Here is a 23,646-nt window from a genome sequence, read left to right on the forward strand (position 1 = left end):
ATATATCACTAACATGTTCATTAAGTACAACTACCACGAGCAGAACATTTATATGATAAAGGTACTAAGAGTTCTTCAGATTAAAACTTCTGGAAAAGTGAACCAGTCTTCGGCTAGTACCGGAAGACCACAACAGAGGAACCAAGTGAGGTTATGTAGAGTGGGGATTCCACAGCTGGGGTGAAGTCACCAAAAATATCCTCTTACAACTTTTGTATGATACTCAGATTTGAGATATGATTGGCAGGATTAAATTGATGGCTTGCATCATTAAGCTGCCAGATGTTAAATTTCTAACCTTACTTTCACTGGGATCTCACAAAATATAATATTTTGTGGTTATTTTAGATTTAGAGAAATCGCAGGGGCTTTAGAAGCAGCTCTTTCTGATGGCTTAGAAGAGGCTCCAGGTAAAGTTCTCTCTATATAGCATGCATATCTCTTGCCTTTATATTTTGATAGCACAAGACAAACACTTATTTTCCATTGCCACGATTAAAAGATTTAAAAAATCTTCATATAAAAAAGTGCACAGGCTTTTCCTAAATGAGAAAGCTAAGGACTGATTATTTCTCTTTCTCAGAGATGTTTGTGGCTTTTAGCCAATAACCATAGAAGAAATTTCGCCTGTTCTGCTGATCAGAAATTTTGCAATAGTGATAAGCTCACATGATCATGATCCATGTAACGTTTGCATGGAACAAAACCAAATGAATTGAATCGAAAAGGAGAAACATAAGTCTAAATTTTGAAATAGAGTTCTTTCTATTAGTAGACTGAAGGCAGAATTGACTAGCAAGATTTCGCACAGACAAACAAGAAATATTTTTGGGTAGCACTGATGAAACAAAAGAGAAAATGTGCCCCCAGCTTCTACTTAGTAGCTCGCTGTCTGCCTCCATAGCTTTGTAATGTTGGACAGTTTTCTTTTTACAGAATAAACTGGTTGTTAAGGAAGCAACAGTTTCCCCCTTTTTCCCTCTCCTCTGACACTTAATTTCTAAAGACTGTGCTTACCTTTTATTTGCAACTACAAAGTTGATCAAAAGATGGCTAGTTGCTAGAATTGAGACTTGCTCCATCTAAACCACTGGGAGGCTTGCCATGGGATTCTTAAGGGAATTTCCACACAAGTCCCAACCTCACCTCTTTTATTCTGCGTAGCCACTTCCTGGCATTGGGCAAGTGCTCCCATTGCAGAGTTCCGTCCTCCCAGCTAATCATCTGTTTAGGTGGCCAGTAAGTAGATGCAAGCAACAATAGTCAACAGTAAGCCTTCCCCCCTCCTTCCTTGCTGTAGTTTATTTTATACTGGAAAAAATCAAGAACAAAGAGTGGCGAAACCATCTCCCCTTGCCACCAGTTGGAGAGAGGAAATTCTGGGTCACAGAATGAGGCACAGATTTTCCACCAATAGGACATCCCATAAACAACTTCAGAGGAAATGCTGTAAAACTATACTTGCAATGTTTCCTCTGGAGTAGGAACTGAGCCATGAGTGAAACCTGGAATTAGAAAATAAGAGCAGAGGACAATTTTTTAAATGTAACATTGATCCTAATTTAACTGCCTGTATTCTTTCTTGACAGCTGGAAGTTCATATTGCCTTTTGGCAACACACATGACATGGGCTAGCTTACAGAAGTGCTGGTCAGCTCAGATTTTTTTGCCATTGCTAACTGATCGACTGTGGAAGCTTTCACTGCAGATTCTAGCCCGCTACTCAGTCTTCATTAATGAGGTGAGAAAAGCAATGGGTCTCTTCCACCAGTCCTTATACTGGGAACATTAAGAAATTAAATTGATTTAAGATTAGCATCTGTCTTTAACAACTATCACATTGTTTTGACAAACTAAGATGAATGTTCATGAGTTTGTCTCTAATACAGCTCTTTGTCACTTTTTTTGAAAATGGAATAGCTTCTGCTCAGGCCTGTCTCTAATGAAACTATGAAAGAGCATAAAAAAACATGGACAAACAAGGAATCTCCACTGAGCCCTGTTGAAGATCAAGGAAATGAGTCTTGTCCAGATACTCAGCCCTTACCTTCTATATCTACCACTCAGCTTGTGTTTGTTGCTGCAGATTTGGATCAACTTCAGGAATGGGTTGGTAGATATTACTGATTTACGTGGCCTCTCTCTGACACAAACAACAGATGAATATGATGTGTCCTGAAGAAAATTATTCTTTAACATTTGTGGCTGCTGCTTTGGTTTTCAACTTTTACTTTGGGTTCTTGTCTTATTATTGGGGTAGAAGCGGTATGAGTGATATGTTCACTGCTTAGTCTTATCAGTTCAAAGAATTAGCTGTTAACATGCAGATTAGAACCTTTCCAGGTGTTCTAATCAAATTGTTTTAACTGTTTTCAACTTCTATTCTTTTTCCAAAGTTGGTTAAACAGCTCAGAGAATAGATACATTGTTTCAGGTACACCTGTTTAATTCTAGAAACTGTGGAAGGCTGGCGTGGGGCATGCACAGATTCTGAATGCAAAATCCTTTATTGTGAGATATAGCTGATGCCTTCTTTTTGGGGGGGGGGGTTGGGCAAAGAGAATTGCAGAAACATTACAGACTTGTACTCAAGAACTTTTTTTCAGTGTGTCAGACATCTGAAGGTTATGTACCCATAATGGCTTGCATATTTTTCATTCAGCTTCCTGAACTTTTGGAAATGATCAAGCCAAAACTTGATATGATTGGCTTCAAGAATACAGCTTGCATCTCAGGTAAAAATGTGTGTGTCTGTGTGTGTGTTTAGAATGTATTCAACTTTTGGTAAATATATTTTACCAGACACTATTTTTGCCAAGAGTTAAGGCAGGCAAACTGTTAAACTGAATGAGGAAAATTGGAACTGAGGACATTTCACTAATGTTTGAGGGAATGGATCTGAAGGTTTTGTAAAAGGCACTGAATTTTATGTGATTCCCGGTAGGTTTGCTTAGTCTTCTCTTTCCTCTCTTGTTTCTTTTGGGGGTAAAAGCATTACTGGTTCTTAAGTATATTTTTCCAGTAGTGTTTGCAAATCTACTTTCAATTACAGTTGTAAACTACTTGATTCTAAAATGAAATGGAAGAGGGAGTGAATGGGTGTGAGAGAAGGAGGGTTGAAGTGTTATGACCCTGTTGGACACATCTACAGTTAAGAGAGCAGGCAGCGTTTTAATACCTGCTCTTTTATATCTCTGTGAAATATAATATTGTAGCAGTTATATACTGCTGCATAATACAAAGTGCTAAGTAGCACAATACATGGCATCTCTCTGTTTGTTTTTAACTGTACTTCAGAGGAGTTGGAAAACATTCATACTCCTAAGGCTGGCTTGGGATGTTTAGATTTTACTGTGTATAAATGTATATATTTCTTCAATAGGTGCACTAGAAGACTCAAAGAATTCTTTACTGGGTTGCTGGCCAACCTTAAACAGTAAGATTATTCAGGACTTAAATGATTCTTGCTTTAGCTGCTTGAAAAGTGCCCTGGAAATCCCAAGGCTATATAGAAGAACTAACAAGGTATTTTTTTTTCCCAATTGAAAATATATGTGTGTGTGTGTATGTATGGAAAATATAGATGGCCATTAAATAAATAATAATTACAACGTAGTCCTTTGAGCTGGGCCGTTTATACATATTTATAAAGAAATAAACTCTCAAGTCTGCAAAACTGCCTGTATCCTACTTAACTGGCAAGAGTTAGTCTCCCAAAGGCTATTAAAAGAGAAGCTGCATGTAGTCATGAGTATCATGTTCATATGTTCACATTATCCATTCCAGTAATATTTTTCTCACTTCATCTTACTGACTTCATGAGCACCTAGGAAAGATATGGTGATGTAAAAACTAAAGTACCCTTCTGGGTCCTCTCTGCTCTGTCTCACCTCAGATTTTCTGAAGCAGAATCTGGCAGTGCATCACTGCCATTGCTTCTGTCAGTATGCATCTCTTTTTCAGATAAATGGTTATTAGTCCTTGCAGCTGACAAGGATCTATTTCAGAAGTATTAAATAGACAGACCCAACATCAGAGATCTCCTACTTCCGACTACATCCACCTAGAGGGGAAGAAAGCTAGTATTGCCATTTATGTGATAGAATGGCTCGATCTCTGTCATACTTACTTAATTCCAATTAACTGCTACTGAAACCATTAAGGTTTTTGATGGTACCCCTGATCGTTCAATGTTATAAAATCATTTGAGCATTTTATGTCTTTGCCAGTTATTTCTGTTCAGCCTACAGTTGTAATCGAAATTATTCAACCCCCACTGCAACTCAGGTTGATTGTCAAAATGTACAGACTTTCAGCTGTTTGCAGTGAACAAATCAAACAAAAGCAATTGAAGTAGCTCAACACAATGAATGCTTCAAGTGGTGTCCCCAAATTCAACTGAAAATGCAACTTATAATGACTTTTCCAGTCTCAAAATTACTCAACCCCCTGAATAGAATCCATCATGACAGCACACATACAGTATACAAAACAGGTGTTGTCTCAAGCACTTCATTATCAAGGGCTTCATTAGTTGCACCAGGTGTGCTTGAGCTGGAACACATGAAGTACCTGAACTGGCTAGGGGTTTGTTGAGTGTCACGTTTGACTGCATGTTAGAAATACAGTATGGCTAAGTCAAAAGAATGGTCCAAAAAGGTAAGAGAAGGGATCATCACCCTTCACAAACAAGGAACAGGATACAAAAAGATAGCGAAGGCACTGAATTTTCCTAGAGACACTGTTGGAAGCATAGTTCACAAGTTCAAAGTTAAAGGAACAGTGGTGACACCACCTGGACGGGGCAGGAAAAGGAAGCTGTCAATGGCTGCAACCAGATTTCTGAGAAGGCAGGTGGAGAGAAACCCTTGAGTGACTGCAAAAGACCTTCAGCAAGACTTGGTGGCAACAGGCACTGAGGTTTCAGTGAGCACAGGAAGGTTTCCATGCCAGAACTCCAAGATGTACACCACCACTGACCCAAAAGCACAAGAAAAGTCAGCTCCAATATGCTCAAAATCATATAAATAAGCCACAGAAGTTTTGGGATTCTGTTCTGTGGAGCAATGAAACAAAACCGGAACTTTTCGGCCCAATGGATCAGCGGTATGTCTGGGGGAAGAAGAATGGAGTATACACTGAAAAGAACACTCTGCCTGCAGTTGAAGATGGTGGTAGCTCGGTGATGCTCTGGGGCTGCTTTGCATCCTCTGGCACTGTAAACCTGCAGCATGTGGACGGCAAAATGGATCCATTGAAGTATCAGGAAATCCTAGGAGAAAACGTCATGCCGTTTGTAAGGAAGCTGAAGCTTGGGCGTCATTGGACCTTCCAACAGGACAATGATCCCAAGCATACCTCAAATTCCACTAAGGCTTGGATGCAGAAGAAGTCCTGGAAGATTCTACAGTGGCCATCACAGTCACCTGACTTGAACCCCATAGAAAATCTCTGGTAGGATTTGAAGAAGGCGGTTGCAGCACGCAAACCCAAGAATGTTACGGAACTGGAGGCCATTGCTCATGAGGAATGGGCTAAGATTCCTCAGGAACACTGCCAGAAGCTGGTGTCTGGCTATGCATCTCATTTGCATCAGGTCATAACAGCAGAAGGGTGCTCTACTAAGTCCTGAAGATGCTTGCCATGAAGGGGTTGAATAATTTTCAGACTGGAGAAGTCATTATAAGTTGCATTTTCAGTTGAATTTGGGGACACTTGAAGCATTCGTTGTGTTCAGCTATTTCAATGGCTTTTGTTTGATTTGTTCACTGCAAACAGCTGAAAGTCTGTATATTTTGACAATCAACCTGATTGGGGGTTGAATAATTTCGATTAAAACTGTATATGTGTGTTAATTGGTGTTGGAGGAAAATTCTGAGAGTGCCTTGGACTGCAAGAAGATCAAACCAGTCCATCCTCCAGGAAATAAAGCCAGACTGCTCACTTGAGGGAATGGTATTAAAGGCAAAACTGAAATACTTTGGCCACATAATGAGAAGACAGGACACCCTGGAGAAGATGCTGATGCTAGGGAGAGTGGAAGGCAAAAGGAAGAGGGGCCGACCAAGGGCAAGGTGGACGGATGATATTCTAGAGGTGACGGACTCGTCCCTGGGGGAGCTGGGGGTGTTGATGACCGACAGGAAGCTCTGGCATGGGCTGGTCCATGAAGTCACGAAGAGTCGGAAGCAACTAAACAAATAAACAACAACAATGTGTGTTAATGCTGATACAAATTGTGATAATTATGATTGGAGAAATGTGTTTACTTTGGAGATCGTATAAGTGAGGCATGCTATGCCATTTTTCTCTAGAAGTCAGAATTGCTTTAAATCTTACCACAAAGTATTCATCAGAATATTTTTCTGCTACTGCTGAATAGTTCTAAGACTGTTGTGCATGAGCAATTAATTGTTCACATTTCTAAGCTGTCATGTTCTGCTCACATGTTAAGGTTGCTGTAGACACTTAATAAGGTTTTCTCTTGTTTTCCTTTCATCTCGTACATCAATAATCAGGAGGTGCCAACCAAGGCATTGCCCTATGTTGATAGCGCTCTTAAACCTTTCCATCAACTGAAGAATGATTACAAAGATACATTAAAGCCAGCTGTGATTGAGGAATGGCTTGAAGGAGCTCTCAATACAAGCACTCAGAAGTAAGTCACATTTTAAGTAGAACTTTGCAAGACTACTTCAGTAGGAAGTTGTTGAAAATTCAGAGATTGTTACACAGCTCATTACTATGTACCAAAAAGCATTCCTGAAAAGCTCCATTAAAATGACATAAGCTTCCTTGGAATCTCCATTCATACAATATAGGCACCTGCAAAGTCAAAATCTTAACACATTTTACTTGTTTGTTTGTTTATCAATATTTATCTATCATATTTTATCGTGATTGTGTATGTGCCGCCATTTCCACAAGCAAGCCTTTGGTAGCACCCAGGGTTTTTTTGTGTGTATGTGTGCAGAAACCAAAATATTTACAGTTATGTGTGTGAAAGATTTCTCCCTGGAGAGGTCCACGTTGTATGCATGGACAAGCTAAGGAGGTTGGCATAATTTGATTCACTTTGGTAGGAATGGACTTACTGTCTGTGCTCATGTGGGGAATACTCCTTATTTCTGAGAAAAAATGTGATGACAGTCTCTTAATCCCCTGTAGTGATGGAAGAAGTGAAAAGGCCTGTTGCTGAACAATAACTCCTAACTTTACCCATCATTGGTCATAACAGTGGGGCTGTTGTAAGTGGAGTCTTTGGTGCTCTCTGAGCTTTATTGTTGACTTGCAGACGTTTCATTACCTGACTAGGTAAGATCATCAGTGCTAGTGAGTGTGGAGTTTGCTCCCTGTTTATGTACAGTGGCTTGCCCTGCCAGTGTTGATGGTGGGGGTATGGTTTTGTCCTTGGTAGTTCCTTGATTAGGGCATTGTTTTCTGCTTGACTGTTTGCCTGGTGTTAATCCCTGCTTATCTGGGTGTTGGCTGCTGGAGGGAATGTGTTCTGGTCTTTTTGTTTCCTTCTTAGCTTTTTTTATTGTCTCTTGAATGGTGTGCAAATGTGGTTTTATCTCTATGGGTCTATTGATGGCTGATGGCTAAATGTCTGCTGATGGCTGATGGCTTTATGTGTCTATTCAGCCATCAGTAGACCCATAGAGATAAACCACATTATAGCAAACAATCAAGCAGAAAACAATACCCTAATCAAGGAACTACCAAGGAGAAAACCACACCCCGACCAACACTGGCTGGGCAAGCTACTGTATATAAACAGGGAGCAAACCCCACACTCACTCACACTCATGATATTACCTAGTCAGGTAATGAAAAGTCTGCAAGCAAACAACCAACTCAGAGAGCACCAAGGACTCCGCAGTTCAACCCTGAGCTACAGATACTCTCTTCTATTGGCTGTTAGAAGTTCTAACTCAGCAACATCTGAAGGTGCTCAGGCCCTTCAGCCTGAGAAATGGGGAATTTTGATTTGGGATTTCCATATCAATAATACAACACATACTCTGCATTAAAAAAAATATAGCTTCAAACCTTGGAATCTGGTGGTAGGCCTGTGAAAGAGTTATTTCTGAAATATCAAAAAACTATTGTCAGTCAGCATAGACAGTAATTACTATGATGGACTGGTGGACTGTCTTGCTGTAAGGAGCTTCCTATATCCCTCATTGTAGCTATTTCATATATTTTGGTTTGTTTCTGGGATTTAAGTCTGTGTGTCTTTTGAAGTTCTGTAACACTGAAGTACAGGAGGAGTATTTTGTTGCTATTGTTTCCTTTATATTATGTACAAAGAAACCAGAATTTGTGGTGATTTTCTAGGATCTAAAGTCAGGAGAATAGATGACTTTAAGAGACATCTTCACAGGCTGCAGCCCCAACCCATTCTAAAAGTAAAGGCTATTAATTTGCTTCAAGATGTGAATATGTGGTTCCAATTCATCTTATTATGTAGATATAAACTAAAGTAAAAAAAAGTAAAGTTGGTAAAGTATAATTAAAATAGGACATGATCCAGGCTAAAATCAGCAGTTTTTGTTGCTGTTGAATTAAATGGGAGAGAAAGAGCATGTTTTTATTTCTGTTGGTTTATATATTCTGCTTCATCCTTTAGGCACAATGTAATTATTGCAGGACTTTTTTCTCCCTCTAAATGAAGTTCTGTCCTCAAGAACGCATAATCTAATCCACTGATTCCTGCTTATGTAGGTACTTGGATACAATATCAGATATTCTGAGTTCTGTAAGGAAAATGGAAGAGAGTCTGAAAAGGCTGAAACAAGCCAGAAAAACTGTGACTGCCAATAACCCCTCTCCTTATGGAGGCATGAGTGATGACAACAAAATCCGCCTACAGTTAGCCCTGGATGTGGAACATTTTGGAACGCAGGTAACCTCGATGCCAGCCACAGCAGGTTTTGCTGCATAAATATAGCTGTTAACGTATTGGATGTTGACCTCAGAAACCTCAGTTCAAGCCCCTACTCAGTCTCAGTCTAGGTGTCTTTTGGCCAGTCAACTCCCTCTTGCTCAAGTTTACTTTACAGCATGATTGGGAAGGTTTTTTGGGGGTGGGGGGGAGAGCCACTTCTTAAAATTCATTGCCCGTATTGTAGAACTTCTGATTATATAATGTTTGAAATATTTCTGATACTGCTGACAAAACAATAATTAGTGAATCTGATATTTCGTTTTAGATGGAGAAGATGGGGATGCAGTTGAGCAACATTAAAAGTTTTTCCGCTCTTTCGGAGCTTGTTCAAGCTGCTAAAGATCAGGTGGCCACCGAACAAACATAGCATAATTTCCAGCTTTATAATGAAGAGACCTAACGTCCCCCACCCAAAAAAAAGAGAGTTTATTTTTTATTTTTACTGTTCCTTTGCCAAATACTGTGTAGCAACAAAGTGCTTCCTAATGCAGCTTCAGCAGCAAATCAAATGTGTCTCAAAACAGAAAAACTTATTTCACTAAAATAAAGAAACATCCAGGAGAGAACATTTATTTTGGTTTTCCGTTATATGGAAGGCAGTTTATATATTTCTACATATTCTGCCATAGGATTATGGAAATCTTTTTATTTTTGTTGTAAATTATTATCATGCAGGAAAATGGATTTAATATAATTAAAATAAAAGGATTTTGTCTTTTTGTAAATTTTGTTAGAAACAAAAAATGATGTTAAATATGTTCCTATGACTTGTGTGTTTTTTGTCACTATTTTGTCACAAAATAGTAACAAAAAATTGAATAGTAATTTTGTGGCACCTCAGTGTAATTTGTATTGTATTACTTTGAGTTTATAAAGAACTATTCTTAAATCTTTAAAAAGAAAACAGTTTTGAACCTTTTCTTCAAATGGGTGGCATCTTTTATTCCAAGTCAAAAAAGTTTCCCTTATTCTGTGAAGAAAATCAAATGTTTCCCTGGGTGTCTTTTCCGTGACATGTTTTTCATCTGTTTGTATGTGATGAGTGAATGACAGAGACAGAACTGTAGTATTTATTTGATAGAACTTTACTGTATCATCTCATAGTCTCTGAATTCAAGGCAACTTAAGTGGTGGTTTTTCCAGGTTTTGTAGGCATTTAAGAGTGAGTATGGAAACTGTCTACCTCCCAGAGTCCTGTTTATCCCTATTTCCATCAATGAAACTCTGAAAACAAAAAGATGGGAAAGGTTTGGTTCCTCCATGACATCACTATGACCCAGCATGATCCCTGGAAGGTTGGGGGACTGAGTTGGGGCTCCTGCTGTTCAATGTGGCCAATACCTAATTTGGAAGCACTGGTGAGTCCCAACAGGAAGAAGTTCTGTATTTGAAGAAATGCACAATACTATGACTTCAGGAGTTAAAGTTTTCTAGAGTCACAGTGGTTCTTAGACTATTAGTTGATATTAAAATCTTCCAATCAGAGCACTGGACAATTAAGGGGGTGGCCTTGCCTTAAATTAGTTTCATCTCTGCTTACTACTGGCATGCAAATCAAACAAACTCTCTTTGAAGTCATGTGATCCCCAGCAGAAAAAAAAGATTTTCCATCTCTATATCTATTACTAGGATAATGCACAGAGATAGAGACAGGATTTACATATTTAATATCTAGTTTGGGTCCTGATTTGAAGGAATGCACATGGACCTACAAATTACAGTGCCAAGGGGAAAAAAATGAAAAAAAGTATGAGCAAACACATGGATTTTGGTGTGGAAGGTCTGGCATTCAGAATAAATGTATAGACAAGTGTATGACGTGTATAAACACTTTAATTGTAAATGCTTGCATTTGGCATGCTGCTCTAGATAGTGAATCCAGCAATTCTGAAATCTTTCCCACCATTGATTCAAAGCAGGAGTTGGAATCTTACTATGGCCAGGAAGTGCACCCAACCACCACTTTTTCCCCAGCCAATGTGTGTCACAGAGGATATGACCAGATATTCAGGAATTTCACTGGAATATATGGATCAAACAACTCCACTTGGGGTCTGCATTTTTTTTAATGATGGGAGTTTTTTCTGTGCTTGGTGAGTGGGAGTTATGATTTTTAGACATGGAATATGTGTATTAAACCACTTTGCAGATTAAGCCACTTAAGTTTTCTTTTTTCAATTGCATCACCAAAATGGCCACATGTTGCTCTGGACCTGGAGAGCTATGCAACCTTGTCCCTTCTGACAGAGCAAAGTTCTGACTCTGGCCCTCTTCATACCAAACTGGGTCATGGGTGGGTAGTGTGTCATGCAAATTGCTAAGTCCAGTCCCATGTCCCAAGTCTGGGAAGACCTAGAAAATGGCAAGCAGCAGGATTACTAACCAAGACAGGTCATAAACTGTTAGCCCAAAGAGTTGAGTTAGTTTGCTGGGGAGTGAGATTTTTCAGTCATATCGTGCAAACGTGGCCAGTGCATGCAACCTTTGTGAAGTAAGTCCCAGGGACATGAATAGGGTTTAGTCATAACAGTGTCCCAATTTAGCTAGTTAGTTGTGTGACAACTGAACATAGACATGACTGTCTTTAAACTGAATATAGAAAAGGGTTACTTGGTCCTCTATTCTGGGTATATTATTCCCCATATTGTTGACTGACTGACAGTTCTTTCACAGGGAATATTAGACTCGCATGTATTGTTGAATAAGCCAAAATAGTTGGGTTTGCTAAACTATAAACCATGGTTTAAAAACTAATATATTTGGCTTAGTGTGATGTGTAAACCCAGCACATACTGGAATCTCTCAGTAAATGGAAAACGATCTACTTTACCTTATAATAGACTTATGAGACCTGACAACTTTATTAATCATGGTGTAAACAGGAGTAATTTTTTTAGAAAGTTTTATTGATCAATTTGTCAATTCCATATTTGAAAGATGCATTAGTTTTCTTTTCAAAATAGACAAAAACCACAGCTTAGTAACATAAAAACCAAGTAGGAAAAAGATTAAAGGATTAAAGAAAACTATTTCCCCCCATCCAGAATTTATGTTTCTTTTAGGGGATTTGTTATTTGGCCAAAATAAATCAACGCAGCTGATTCTTGTTCATACACTGCAAACAGGAACGGCTTGTCCAATGTCATTTTGAGCGTCCCGCTGGCATTTTCTTCTGTGTGAGCTTCTACTTGCTCTGCTTCACTGGGGCTGAGCTCAAAATGTTGCTGAGTTATGATCTGCAAGCAGAAACAAAGATAGTGAATCTGAGTCAGTAGGACATGATGGTAAGATTACAAATGAAAAACCCCAATAAATGAAAAGATATTTTAAAAGTGCTAATAAAGGGATTTAGAAACCTGGATAAAAAAATTATATAATGTTTGTAGAAGGCTTATGTAGTTTGTGCCAATACTGCCAAAAATCCATCATCATCATCTCTATCTATCATCATCCATCCTTGGATCCTGAGTACATAGTCTAGCCCAGTGTTTCTCAACCTTGGCAACTTTGAGATGTATGGACTTCATCTCCCAGAATTGCCCAGCCATTACCTTTCCAATGGTCACGTTACTGCTGCTGAGCAATCTGAGATTGGCTTCTTTTCCAAGCAGGTTAGGCATCCCGTGTTTTGCAAGGAGGTCCTGAAGATCGTACATGCTTGTGAAGGACACCTTTGGGAAAGTCAAGTGAATTTGTCTGCAGAAGGAAGAAAGGGAGGGGAAGGGAGAAAGCACAAATGATTATGAAAGAGTTGTCTTTAAATAAATTCTAAGAAGTGTTGGTTGCAGAGTTCTGGAGGATTTGGGGCTGGATTTGGCAGTGAGATTATCCATAAAGTGGAAGGCAGAGGGTCTGGTTGCATTGGTTGCTTCTCTGTCTTGACAAGGGGGGAGGAGTGGTTCTCTCTCAGCCTGGGGTGTGTGAGAGAGAGAGGGTAGTTGTATTCTAAATACACACTATAATAACAGCACCCATGCCATTGTCCAAGGAAGCTATCCTCTACCGTGTGTGTGTGTGTGTGTGTGTGTGTGCATAGCTGTGCTTGCTCCTTTCTGCTCAAATGCTTGATCAGATCTTTTCAAACGCTTGATCAGATCTTTTCATAGTGTCCACTGAAAGTGTTCTTTTTCACCCAGATGTCCAGAACAAAAAGAACAATTTCCCTAACAATAGTTTGGGGAACATCTGCTTTAATTGGGTCTTGTGTCTATTTAGAATTCTGCACCGAAATGCTTCCCAGCTCCCTTTCTCTGCGGTGCACAAATAGTTTGTTGTGTATTAACAGTCCCTTCACTTTTGTAGCTGTACCAGCTTAAGCTACCACCACCTGACAAGATGGACTTTTTATTCCTTCTGGTGCCATTGAGCTTTTCCTTGTAGATAGGTTCCCAAAGCAGAACAGGACAGAGATTACAGTGCCAGATTTGGGTGGATACTCTTAATACAAGGGCTTGAAGTAGGATATGGTTTGTATTTTTTTTCTGGAAGAATAAAGATAAATACGGTGAGGATATTTGAATACTGAGATGAATTCTGAGATGCGAGAGGCAAATACTGAATGCAGAAAATATAATATACAGCAGGTGGTAGGCAACATCTGGACCATAATTCTTAGTTTTAATTACCACCTAGCCCAATCAATGATGAGGGATACTTGAGTGCCACAAATTGCCCATCCGTGGTATATACTGTACTTGAATATTTCTGTATGAATAGTGAGATGAATACCAAAGTTTAACTTGGAGATCTCCCATCTGTTGGAGCACCTAATAACTCTACCACATCTGGACTCTCACTGATTCTAGGAAGATCTTACATAGAATCATAGAATTGGAAGGGACCATTTCAGTCATCAAGTCCCACCTTCTGCGCTGTGCAGGCATACAAATTAAAGTATTCCAGAGACACATGACTATCTAGCCTCTGCTTGAAGGGGAACTAATTACCCACCACCTCTTTGGGTAATGAGTGTGATATTCCATAAATACAACGCACTTTGACTCCAAACCTTGAAGCCATTCCAAAGAAGGTGTCAAAGGATATTGATCTTCATCACTAGCCAGCTCACTGCTGTTACTGGGCTGTAAAAGCAGCAGAAATACGCTCTTGCTGACAGGAATTTTGACAATAGAAAGGCCTGGATGATATTTATGCTTCAAGATTCTAGTTATTGTCATCATAGGAACATAGATCTTAGTGTGGGAATCCACCCAGAATTCTTGAGGTTCTTTCAGTGAGGATGCTCCATTTATTACAGCTGAAATACAAATGAAATGTGATTAAAGGAAATGAATTGTTTCCCCCTTTGGCTTAAAAAGAATCCAGCTGGGTACTATATGCAATGTACATTTATCCATTTATCCACTACACTTCTTGGACAGAATTCAAGGTTGCCACTACATATATTTGAAGGAACATTTGAAGAAAACAGTAAGTCAAAGACTGGCAGAATACAGGAGTAGGGAAACTAAATTCATAATTGTATAAAATGTATTCTGTTAAAATTGTTAACACCTATCAGATGAAAAAGCAAGTTTTGGGTGAAGTACTATTTTCATTAAATTGTGTTTATTGCTTTTAATTATGAGCTAAGGAACCTTAAGAGGCTCAAAAACATGCACTGTATTTCTCCAGCAATTGAAAGCTAAGGGCCTGCTTAGAAAACTGATCCTCAACAAGTATCCTTTGAAACCACATTCTAGATGCTCCAAGAATTTCCAAAAGGTACTAATGTTACAGGAGTAGAACAATCATACTTTTCTCCTGTAATGGTTTCCCACACTACAGTGGTAACATTTAAAGATAGCATGACTGTTTTCTACATTAGTATCCTGTAAGCAGACATGGAGAACCAGTTTGGTGTAATGGTTAAAGGCACCAGGCTAGAAACCAGGAGATCATTAGTTCTAGTCCTGCCTTGGGCACAAAGCCAGCTGGGCGACCTTGGGCCAGTCACTCTGTCTCAGCCCTAGGAAGGAGGCAAGGGCAAGCCACTTCCAAAAAAAATTGCCAAGAAAACTGCAGGAACTAATCAGGGCAGTCATCAGGAGTCAACACTGACTCGAAGGCACAAAAACAAAAAACAGACATGACTGACTCTGGCATGAGAGATCATCAGATCAAATGGGTTCACAAATTACGCATAACCAGATTTCTTTCATACTATGTTACAACTTGTCAAACATGCAAACACAGTCATTATCTATACAGTACTCAAAGAATCAAATGAATCTTATCAAAGTGGTGGGATGAAGAAGGGAAGCAAGCAGTTTATTCCTATACTGTAATTTTAAGAAGAGGTCTTTAATCTCTATGCAATGGTCCTGTCCCAGCCATAACTGGTGCATACCTTTCTCTACTGATCTTAAATTGCTACCATCAGCCTCACAGGGGCTGTTGTATTTTCATCTGTTAATTAGTCATTGCAAGCTGCAACTGTGAAAAGGAGATCATGTCCCCATAGCTGCAGAACTATATAGTCAACTTTCTTCCCCACCCTGGGATTCCTCAGTGAAGAATGGGAATATATTCTAGTTTTTAAAAGATAGGCATGTAACACACTTTACCTGAATGCCCATCCAATTTGCCAGAAATTAATTTTGGTTAGAGGGAATGAATAATACGGGTTATTCAAGTTATATTCTGTGTTTCAGACCTGATGAATGTCTGGAGATTCAACTCCACATACTCATTACAATCCCCATTTTAACATGTGAACAATGTAGTTATTGCATTACTTTACAAGTTTCAAATTACTATTTTTCTCTGTGATCTGCTCCTCTCTAGTATTGCCATTGATCCTAACATGGGGCAATTCCCTTTTTCCTGTCAGATACCTTTGAAATGAGTGTAAGTTGCCAACAGTAGAGTGGTTTCCTGATCAATGTCAGCCAGCAACCCCTTGCTTCTGTATGTACTCTTTCTTTCAACAAAAGCATTTATTTGTTTTGCTGCCTCTGTGGGGTTGGTGAAATCCACAGCTCGTACGTAGAAACTGACATCTGGAAAGGCCAATTCATGGACAAAAGACTCAGATAAATGGGTACCAGGAGCAGAGAAAAGACACAAAAGCTTGGAGAAAGTCAGTCCCTCGGTGTCCCTGGAGCGTAATGGGGCATTTAGGATGATCTTCAAAGCAAAGAGAACTTTATGTCCATCTATTTTGAAGTTACAGCTTGAGACTCTGGATGGCGGGTCAAACCCTAATAAAATCTGCAAATCAATTGCTGTTTGTCCAGAGGCCCCTAAATAAATGGAAAACAAAGTCTCATATATGAATATAGGAGAGATGATAATGTTGCTGCTTTTGTGTATTCGCTTCAGCTCTTTGTAAAAACGGGCCCCAGTTACATAAATGGGGTCTTTCAAGAAGTTCACACCCAAGCGTTTCTCTTCCTCCTCACTCTTGTTCCTCAGAGTCTCTTCATATGTTGAAGTGAAATGAGACTCAATTGAGAGGGGAACGAACATCTTCACCAGCTGTTCTCTTTCTCTTTCTTCCAGCTCTTTGCAGCTGTTGGCATCAGTATTATTAAGGGAGACCAGATAAAAGGGGTGAACATATACCCGATCACAGCCTCCAGTGGTAAGGTACAGAAGGACACACAGCAAAGTGGCTTCAAGTTTCATGTTGACGTGGATCTTCACCAATGTCTATATCAGAAAGAAATTACAATTGTCACCAATGGATGTTTTAAGAAGTCATTACAATTGTCACCAATGGATGTTTTAAGGGTTTGCTGGGGGCTTTACTTTCATTAAATAGCATAACTATCCAAGCCACAGAAAGTTAATGTGTGGTACTTAAGTAGCATCAGTTAGCCTACATAGGAAACTTGTCAAGCTCCAGCTGTTTGTACAACACACGGACGCACAAACTAGCTGAGCTCATTTCACTGTAGTGTGTTGCGTTGGGTTATAAAATTGGGTTTAATCATGGATAAGCATGTTCAGGAAATACATCCCATGGTTCAGTGGCTACATTGGCTCATCCTGAAGGCATTTCAGAGATGGACAATTGCAAGACCTTATTCCTTTCTCCCTTTGGAATATAATTTCATTTTAAACCAGTCTTGGAGTGTTTTAAAAATAGACTGTTTAATAGGGGCATCTTTAAAATGAACATTTTTTCCCACTTGCTGCTGTTTGAAAATATGAAGCTGCCATATACAGTACTTGGGTTCATAAATCCAAAAACAACTACCTGGATGCAACCATCTTACTAAACAACAATAGGCTGTATTTAAGTTTTGCTTAGCATGCTGTATAAACCCTGCCGATTATGGCTTATTTTTTAATTGAATGTATATATCCTTCCTTTCGACTTATATAAGTGCTTACCTAAGAGGGCTTGCAAATCATGGTTGTGAGTCTTAAATGTGGCTCAAACAATATGTAAGACAATCCTTCTTAAAATACCCTTCTAATGTCATGCTCTTGCATCATCTAGTTATAAAAAAGGAAGATAAGGGCTTGGTGGGGACCAGCTAGAGCTAAAGTATAGCTTACTAGAGCTCTTCCTGCACACAACCTTTAGCCAGGTGCGCTCAGTTTGCATAAGATTCAGTTATACATTAGCCTCTCAGGTGAACGGCATAGAAGACCCACTAAACATTGAAGAGCTGAACATTTGCCTTTCCTCTCAACAGCCACATATTCAGTGTGGGTATCTGTCAAGGTAGCCTAATATGTTGTTGTTTATTCGTTTAGTCGCTTCCGACTCTTCGTGACTTCATGGACCAGCCCACGCCAGAGCTTCCTGTCGGTCGTCAACACCCCCAGCTCCCCCAGGGACGAGTCCGTCACCTCTAGAATATCATCCATCCATCTTGCCCTTGGTCGGCCCCTCTTCCTTTTGCCCTCCACTCTCCCCAGCATCAGCATCTTCTCCAGGGTGTCCTGTCTTCTCATGATGTGGCCAAAGTATTTCAGTTTTGCCTTTAATATCATTCCCTCCAGTGAGCAGTCTGGCTTTATTTCCTGGAGGATGGACTGGTTTGATCTTCTTGCAGTCCAAGTCACTCTCAGAATTTTCCTCCAACACCACAGTTCAAAAGCATCTATCTTCCTTCGCTCAGCCTTCCTTATGGTCCAGCTCTCGCAGCCATATGTTACTACAGGGAACACCATTGCTTTAACTATGCGGGCCTTTGTTGTCAGTGTGATGTCTCTGCTCTTAACTATTTTATCGAGATTTGTCATTGCTCTTCTTCCAAGGATTAAGCGTCTTCTGATTTCCTGACTGCAGTCAGCATCTGCAGTAATCTTTGCACCTAGGAATACAAAGTCTTTCACTGCTTCTACATTTTCTCCCTCTATTTGCCAGTTAGCCTAATATAGACTAGCCTAATTAAGATTACAATTCTCTACATGCTTATCTGGAATTATGTCCCACCAAACTCCACCTTTCTAGGGCTGTGCATGCTTTGAAAATGATTGGGAAGAAGTGAGTTAGACTTTGTGCACCCCACTTTCAGTTCATAAAAGGCTAGAATACCTGGGCTGCAGAAAAGTCTGGATGGCACTAAATAGCAGCAAAGAGTTGGCCATCCAGAGCTTTGCAGCCCAGGTATAGTATATCTAATGAAGCACTTCAATACCAAAAGAATGCTGTATAAAATCTTATTTTATATAAAATTCATTGGCTTAGTCATTGAAGCATTGAATCCTGAAGTGGCCTCTTCTCTGAGGAAGCTAGAAGAATAAAAAATAAAACTCTAAAACAGATTGACTATATATGATTCTTCTGTAGGACAAGCCTCTCTTTGTAGGGCTGGGGTGATGGTGGTGAAAATGGTGTCCATCCGAAGTTAGCACTTGGACAATGGACTGAAGGAGCACATGGTAACCATCCTATCTACTGTGGCAAGAAGTTATAGTAATCTTTCTCAGTCTGCACCTCTACAAAAATATGAGTATCAATATATAGCCCCTTCATTCAAATCTCTGTCAAAAGAAGTCATTTTTTCCAGATTATATTCTTCCAATGTTATACTGTGGTGACTAATATTTTTATTGCTTCCTATGATCCAACACAATTCATTGCTTCCAATGAAGAAAAAGGTCTTAAGCTGCTTCTACTTCCTGGAGTGGTGTTTATCAGGAAAGAAAGCAACAGCCCAGATCAAGAGTGCTGATTAAAATTAATGTGAGTTTTTAAGCAGCTGCACCCTTTTTCCAGGCTCATATAAAGAGTTGATGTGAGGTTCAAAGCATTTCTTTGGAAAGATTTTTAAGGAGCACTCAGCCCTATTTTCTTCTGAGCACAGCTGCCTAATGAATGAGTCTAACACCTTCTCTATCCTTTTAAAAATTAATCCAACTAGAGATGGAGACCAGCAGCATCCACAGAGGAGGGTAAGGTATACAAGAAGGGAAAGTGACAAATGTCATGATGTCATAGCACAGATTGTGCCAATTAACACACAACGTCATTGTGACTTGTTACCAGATACCTATGACTGGGACTTTTCATCTTGCAGACAAACATCCTTTTCTTTCTTTCTTTCTACACTATTTCTTGACTATTCCATATGAGATGCTTCTCTATAGGCTTTATTCTGAAATCACACTGCCTTGTTCACAGAATTTCCCAAAGGTTCTGAGAAGAGGCTTTCATCCATATCTTCCCATGTTTTCTCCACTAATTTTCTTATTCTTTTTCTTTCCACACGGAGAAAATAAATCAATAAAGAGGAAAAGACAGCTAACTGTTTTGTTACCCAGTATTCTAGCAAGAGGACTGAGCCTTTATCTTAATTGTCATAATTTCTTCATAGAAAACTCAGGCCTGCTTTTTGTTCAGTTAATAGCTCTGGGAATTATCTCTCCAGAAGCCACTTCTATTGCAAATGTTTGAAAAACCAGCATTTGCTCTCTGTTGACTTTTTTATCTGGTCCTCATAAAATTATATAATTACATGAAACCCTCAGTTTTATGGACCCCCATTTAGTGGACTTTGAATACAACAGGCCAAATCTGCTCTATGTTGTTTGCTTTGGCACACCACATTTGCCATTTTATGTGTGCATAAAATCCTATTTGGATGTAATAGATATTCTGCTGTGACAGGTACCCTTTCTTCCGTTATCTGTTAAATTTTAGGGCTACCAGATTATCTAGATTTCTTCAGCCCAAGTCTGGTAATCCTAATTATATATTTCCTCCTCCTGCCTCTCTACTTGCTCTCTTTATACTTATTTGCAATCTAGGCAATTTGAAATGATCGTAGGGACTGTCCTTGATCTGTAAAATGCACCCTGTATGCTCTAGTTACAGAGGTAACCCACCCTAGTGATTACATATTGTTCCACCAGCACTGTGGTGGTCCATCAAATGCCAACAGGCTTTATATTGCCATTGATACTGCCATATAGGGTTAGTGACCCTATAAATTGTTTGTGTGAAATCTCATTGTTTACTTGTATCATAAATTTAGTTTCTTTTCAAAGATTAAGTTTAGATGATAAACCTGCATATGAACTGAGTTTCACATATAACACTAAACTACAGTTAGTTTCAACAGCTTCTTGAGTATGCCACAGTGGTGAAGGTTGCACATAATATTGTTATACACAATTGATTAGAGCTACTTCAACTGTGTTGCAAAAAACTGGGCTACCCAAGGAAGGCAGCCAAGGTTTAGGGTTTTCTGTACCTCTTTGCTGTCATATTGTGGTCGTCTGAATTTTTGCAGCCTGGATCAGGTGGTCCTATTGTTTATGAGCCAGAATGTTTATAACCAGAATATACTGTGCCACAAACAAATAGAGAAACCATTTCATGCAATATGGGAATCCAATTGTTACTGTATTTTACCTTTGGGGGAAATAAGGAAAAGCAAGCAAACTGTACCACAGCAACAATGATTTTGAGAAAAAGAGAGCAAATTACCACTTTGCAACAGGATTTTTAAAAAAGTATTATTTCCCCTCACCATCAATAACAGCAGAAAAGCGGTACTCACATCTCTGTCCCTTGGGCAAGGACCTCACGCTATTTTCTGTGCTCAGGATCTAATCCTCCGTGAACATTTGGGTTCCTATTTTATCCCCCTGATTGCCTAACCTCAGTTACACATTAGCTGTCCCCCCTGCTCTCTGACTGTAGTGGACAATGTTCTGGGAAACGTGTTTTTCCATGTATTGGTACTTACAGCTCTTTTTTTCTTGCCCAAGGAGAAGAACAAACATTGGCCCAGGACGCTATTTCATCAGAGTTCTGTCTGCTCTCTAGTCCTAATCCTGCTCCCTCCGCTGTTCTGCCTCCACTGAAGTAAAGGTGGCCTGAGAGCTCATTCTCCAATACAGACAATTGTCCTGGAGATCATAGGAAGTTCCATAAATAGCAGTCCCTGCAGGACAATTTTTGCACATTATACACAGGAAAGGAAACAGAAAAAGACATAGGTATGAATGATAGGTTTATACATTGACAGTAATATATTTGTATTAAATGAAATTGAGAAAATGGTACTATACGTTTGAGATGTTATAGTGGAGAAAACTGAGACCACAGACTCTTTGGTTCTTTTGACCAGGTGCCAACTTTGGATGGAAAACATCGATACACATACCTTTCTTCAGCAATTTAAAGAGAGGATTGTTCTATGTGAACTCTTCAAAGTAGCTTTTGAGCAAATCTTTTTCTTCCTTCAGCCTCTTTTTATAATGTAGTTCCATCCCCTTCCTCTTTAGAACTAGGCTTTGTGCCTCTAATTGCAGTACGATGTCTGCCAAAGGAAAGGACACTGCGCTGACCTACAGCAACACAGACATAGCCATATTAGCCTGTTGTAGAAAAAGCTACAGAGTCATGTAGGATTTTGAAAGCTAATAGGTTAACTTAAGCTTACTCAGAATAACTCATCAGGAATGGTGGAATACATAGAGCTCTGCCCTGATTCATCAAGGCTACTTTATGTTCTTAAATAAGCATGACCCAGAATGGAAACGGTGGCTAAAGGAATATGCCACAGAAAAAAACTGCTCATGTTGTAATGTTGCCTGCCGAGCTCATATACTCATCTAATTTTATTGTAAACCACCCAGAGTCCCCCTTGTGGGGGGAGATGGGTGGTAATAGAAATGTGAAAAATAAATAAATAAATAACCATCAAATGGGTTTCACCAGATCATTCTGTTCTACCCCAGCATTGCATTACACGCAGGCCAATTGTGACAGGACCTTGCAGTTCTTTGAGTCATACATTGAATCTCCTTTGTCAATTTGGGTTACTCAGCCACTTACAAAAGAGAACGGGATTTTAATTAAAAAAATAAATTACATCAGAAATAAATGTTATTTATCTATTTAAATAATCCCCCAAATATGGCAAAATGTCACAAAATATGGCACTTTACTTAACAAAAATATCATGTGAATGAAGTTAAACCCGGCATCTGAATTTACGAAGAATTAATTTGCATGCAGGTTCATACATCTACCACCACTCCCCCACTTTGTGCAAACACAAAGTCGAGTCAGAGATGAAAAGTATTTTTTTCCTTTGTTCCAAAGGGAGTGGGAGGGCTTGAGTCCTTCTTCTTAGATGTTACTGCCCCCTTGTGATCGTGAATGGTAAATATTATAAGCATAATTATATACGGTACCAGTCTTCAAAAATTGGCAGGTGTGGCTAACTTTCACTGCTATTCAAGATCAGTTCTGAAAAATATCAAGTGGGTATGAAATTATTACTCTTTTATATGCCGTGTGATACCTAGGTAAAGGTAAAGGTTTCCCTTGACGTAAAGTCCAGTCGAATCCGACTCTAGGGGGTGGTGCTCATCTCCGTTTCTAAGCCTTGGAGCCGGCGTTGTCATAGACACTTCCGGGTCATGTGGCCAGCATGACGACTCGGAAGCCGTTACCTTCCCGCCGAAGCGGTACCTATTGATCTACTCACATTGGCATGTTTTCGAACTGCTAGGTGAGCAGGAGCTGGGACGAGCAACGGGAGCTCACCCCGCCGCGCGGTTTCGAACCGCCGACCTTCCGATCGACAGCTCAGCGGTTTAACCCGCAGTGCCACCGCGTGATACCTAGCATATCATAATAATCATATTATTTCTTTAACAATGCTTCAAAGTATTGTGTGGTGTTCAATGTTTTACAAATAGGACTGTCTTATTCTAGCATGTTAAGTACTGTATTATACAGAAATCAAAGCCAATTCTCTGTGTAGGAAAACTACTCACTATCAGTTAACAGCATACTACTGATATTTTTTCTGCCCTAGCATATGTTAATCCCCTATCCCACAAAAACTAGTCTGATATCTTTCTAAATACTCAAAGCAAATGAGAAATTCCTAAACCATAATTCCATTAGAAATCATTTCATTTCTGGTGCAGTAATAATTTGCAGGTATTAGCAATTTAAGTAATTTTAGGCCCACAGATTCATTTAGTTATATAAAATTCTCATGAAAAAATGCCTATGAATTAGAAGCAACAAGGCAATTATATAATAATTTGAAAATGAACACACTACACACAAAAAGCCCTATTGAAGGAAGGACATGAGGAGAATTTTGAAATACAGTTGTATTCATGTTCTGAGTTTCTGAATATAAGGTTTAAACAAACCTGTCTACAAATAAAATTTAGGTGTATGAGCTAAATGTGACTCACATCCACTATTATCTTCAGTAATTAACTAATATTGGAACTTCAACATGTAAATACCACTATTC

General features: G+C 39.3%; 2 protein-coding genes across 3 annotated transcripts in view; one reads left to right on the forward strand and one right to left on the reverse strand.

Moving 5' to 3' along the window:
* COG2 (component of oligomeric golgi complex 2) overlaps nt 1-9,355 on the forward strand; it is a 35,827-nt gene extending 26,472 nt beyond the window's left edge. Inside the window, exons 11-18 of the mRNA XM_063307210.1 lie at nt 349-410; nt 1,590-1,741; nt 1,921-2,109; nt 2,663-2,735; nt 3,383-3,525; nt 6,519-6,658; nt 8,728-8,908; nt 9,216-9,355. Coding sequence (XP_063163280.1) covers nt 349-410; nt 1,590-1,741; nt 1,921-2,109; nt 2,663-2,735; nt 3,383-3,525; nt 6,519-6,658; nt 8,728-8,908; nt 9,216-9,317 — 1,042 coding nt within the window. The 3' untranslated portion in view covers nt 9,318-9,355. The remainder of the gene's footprint in view (nt 1-348; nt 411-1,589; nt 1,742-1,920; nt 2,110-2,662; nt 2,736-3,382; nt 3,526-6,518; nt 6,659-8,727; nt 8,909-9,215) is intronic.
* A 2,480-nt stretch (nt 9,356-11,835) lies between these two features.
* On the reverse strand, nt 11,836-21,023 carry AGT (angiotensinogen). 2 transcript variants are annotated; one of them, XM_063307105.1, is made up of 5 exons: nt 20,917-21,023; nt 15,787-16,603; nt 13,946-14,207; nt 12,502-12,646; nt 11,836-12,186 (listed from the first exon to the last, which is right to left on the reverse strand). In XM_063307105.1, the coding sequence occupies exons 2-5, from the start codon at nt 16,577-16,579 to the stop codon at nt 11,998-12,000; spliced, it is 1,389 nt and encodes a 462-aa protein (XP_063163175.1). In that variant the 5' UTR covers nt 16,580-16,603; nt 20,917-21,023; the 3' UTR covers nt 11,836-11,997. The 2 variants fall into 2 exon arrangements, with proteins under 2 accessions (XP_063163175.1, XP_063163166.1); XM_063307096.1 differs by having other exon boundaries at nt 20,887-20,986.
* Nucleotides 21,024-23,646: the final 2,623 nt, after the last annotated feature.

This window comes from Candoia aspera, chromosome 1 (assembly GCF_035149785.1).
Source record: "Candoia aspera isolate rCanAsp1 chromosome 1, rCanAsp1.hap2, whole genome shotgun sequence".
Lineage (NCBI taxonomy): Eukaryota > Metazoa > Chordata > Lepidosauria > Squamata > Boidae > Candoia > Candoia aspera.